Source organism: Engraulis encrasicolus, chromosome 17 (assembly GCF_034702125.1).
Source record: "Engraulis encrasicolus isolate BLACKSEA-1 chromosome 17, IST_EnEncr_1.0, whole genome shotgun sequence".
NCBI classification, from domain to species: domain Eukaryota; kingdom Metazoa; phylum Chordata; class Actinopteri; order Clupeiformes; family Engraulidae; genus Engraulis; species Engraulis encrasicolus.
Window position 1 is genome coordinate 24919100 of NC_085873.1, and position 2500 is coordinate 24921599.

Sequence of the window (2500 nt, forward strand, 5' to 3'; positions counted from 1 at the left end):
CTCTCTCTCTCTCTCTCTCTCTCTCTCTCTCTCTCTCTCTCTCTCTCTCTCTCTCTCTCTCTCTCTCTCTCTCTCTCTGATCTATTGATTGTTCATTCATTGTCTGTATCAGCTCCAGCTGGATTGGGAGATGCCACTAAAGGAAGGCCAGGTAGGAACCCAGACAGCCAATCACATTTCAGTACATTACTCTAGTTCAGTGGTTCTTAACCTGGGGTGCGGGCACCCCCTGGGGGTGCGCCAAAGATTTCAGGGGGTGCACAGAATTTAGTTTGTGTTGAGGTTGTGACCAAAACTTAGCTTATGAACATTATAATTAGTCCAAATCAAAACCAAACTAATGCATGTTTTGGTCCCCATGTAAAGGCATTATGATATTGTTTAGTGTCTTAAGCAAGAATCATTGCAATTAATCATTTTTAGTACCTATACAAGTGTAAAAGTTTGGGGTGGGGGTGCGCGGCTTGTCTTTGGCACAGGTAAGGGGGTGCATTAAGAAAAAAAGGTTAAGAACCACTGCTCTAGTTCACGCTTTTGAACCAGTCGTCTTACTCGTCTCCACATTGTGTCATTTGTTGCCAGGCTATGGGAACGGATATGCCCCTTCTCTGCCCATGGAGCATGGCCCTGGTAAGCCACACACACACACACACACACACACACACACACACACACACACACACACACACACACACACACACACACACACACACACACAATAAAAGCTTGGGAGCTATGTGTAGCATTTGACATTAATAGGCACTACATGCATATGTCCATCAGAGGGCGCTAAATTGTAGACAGTGACCACAAGAGGGCACTGGTATGCACATTACCACAGCTCCACCATTCCTCCATAACATCCTTAGTATTGAAAGTGAAAGTGAAAGCCCACCCGAGGAACTCCCATTGTCATCCTGGCACAGCACACAATATACTGTGCACACAATGAAACTGCATTTCATTCAGCATTGTGAGTGGCAGCCCAACTGGTGCCCCAAGGGAGCAGTGAGGCAGGACTGTGACATGCTCAGGGTACCTCAGTGATGGGGGAGGATGGGGGAGAGTACTAGTTACCAACCCTCACCAACCTGGCGCATCGGGAATCAACCCAGCAACCCTTTGGGTTACTATTACATAGTAATAGCAAAGAATCGTATAGGAGAGAAAGATATCCCAAACTCCGCCCATGCAATGCAAAGGAGTGTGCTCAAAATCGGTCTCCTAGGGGGAGCGTTGTCCCCTCCTTCTTCTTCTCTTTTTGTGGTGTTTCCACAACAAGTGCGCTACCGCCATCTACAGCGCTAAGGAACTCCATTTATTCTCAACCTCAAGACTCCGAAGGTCTCCTAACATCACATGGATACCGGAAAAGAACGAGCCTGAAGTATCTTTCTCTCCTGTATGATTCTTTGGTAATAGTGTCATTTAAGAAGGATATTAAGACTTTCATTCAGATTATCTTGTTCCTTTAGGTAGACCTCTGCTTTGTCCTTGAATAATTGGAAGTCCCTTCTGTACCACTCTATCTGTAGAGTTACTTTCTTGATTCCAAAAGCAAATTAATTATAATCCAAGGGGAAATGAATTATTGTCTTCAAATCATGTCCTGTGTTATTATAATCCTCAGTGTGTTGTCTCATCTAATCGAACGCAACATTTTTTGTATGTGTTGTTGTGCAGCACCAGATGCTGAATACCTCGGAGGACAAGGGAAGTCTGGTGAGTTTCAATTATATTTTCTTTAATGTTTAATATTTTCTTAACACTGTCTTTATTTGTACTGGAATCCAACCCTGTATGTCTAAAGCTGAAAGCCAAAGAGTTCACCTTGTGTTCATCATTCATGATTCATCTGAACAGGACCATCATTAAGTCCCAAAGTTATTTTACCCCTTGCTTTTTGAGCGTCTTTTGAGTGTCATTTACAGAAGCACATTCCCTCAAGTCTTCCGTACGTGTGGTGGGATGGTTATGCTCAACCTGCAGTCCTCAATTGATTGGTTTCATACTGGCTCTAATAATAACACCCTGGCCTAGTCTCTGTTTCGTTGTTGTTCTGTTCTTTCTCATTTATCGACAGGACTATTTTTTTTTAAGATCTCAATTTAATAATAATTTGCTGTAGTAGTAGGTTCCGGATGAGGTGCCATGTAGTAATATAATTGTTAGACAATCATAGCTGTAATAATTCCATGTGCTGTTGTTGTACGTATTAAAGCTAACTGTATAATGAGGGTGTGTTGTTGTATAATATGTATAGAAGCTAAGCTAACTGTATAATGATGGTGTGTTGTTGTATAATATGTATAGAAGCTAAGCTAACTGTATAATGAGGGTGTGTTGTTGTATAATATGTATAGAAGCTAAGCTAACTGTATAATGATGGTGTGTTGTATAATATGTATAGAAGCTATCTGTATGATGATGGTGTGTTGTTGCATAATATGTATAGTAGCTAACTGTATGATGATGGTGTGTTGTTGTATAATATGTATAG

The 2500-nt window shown here is 41.6% G+C and overlaps 1 protein-coding gene across 1 annotated transcript in view; it reads left to right on the top strand.

The window, feature by feature from the left end:
• The window catches only part of LOC134467350 (fibroin heavy chain-like), a 39419-nt gene that overhangs the window by 23684 nt on the left and 13235 nt on the right, over positions 1–2500 (top strand). Inside the window, exons 21-23 of the mRNA XM_063221249.1 lie at positions 113–151; positions 583–630; positions 1684–1722. Of these exons, the coding sequence (XP_063077319.1) occupies positions 113–151; positions 583–630; positions 1684–1722 (126 nt within the window). The remainder of the gene's footprint in view (positions 1–112; positions 152–582; positions 631–1683; positions 1723–2500) is intronic.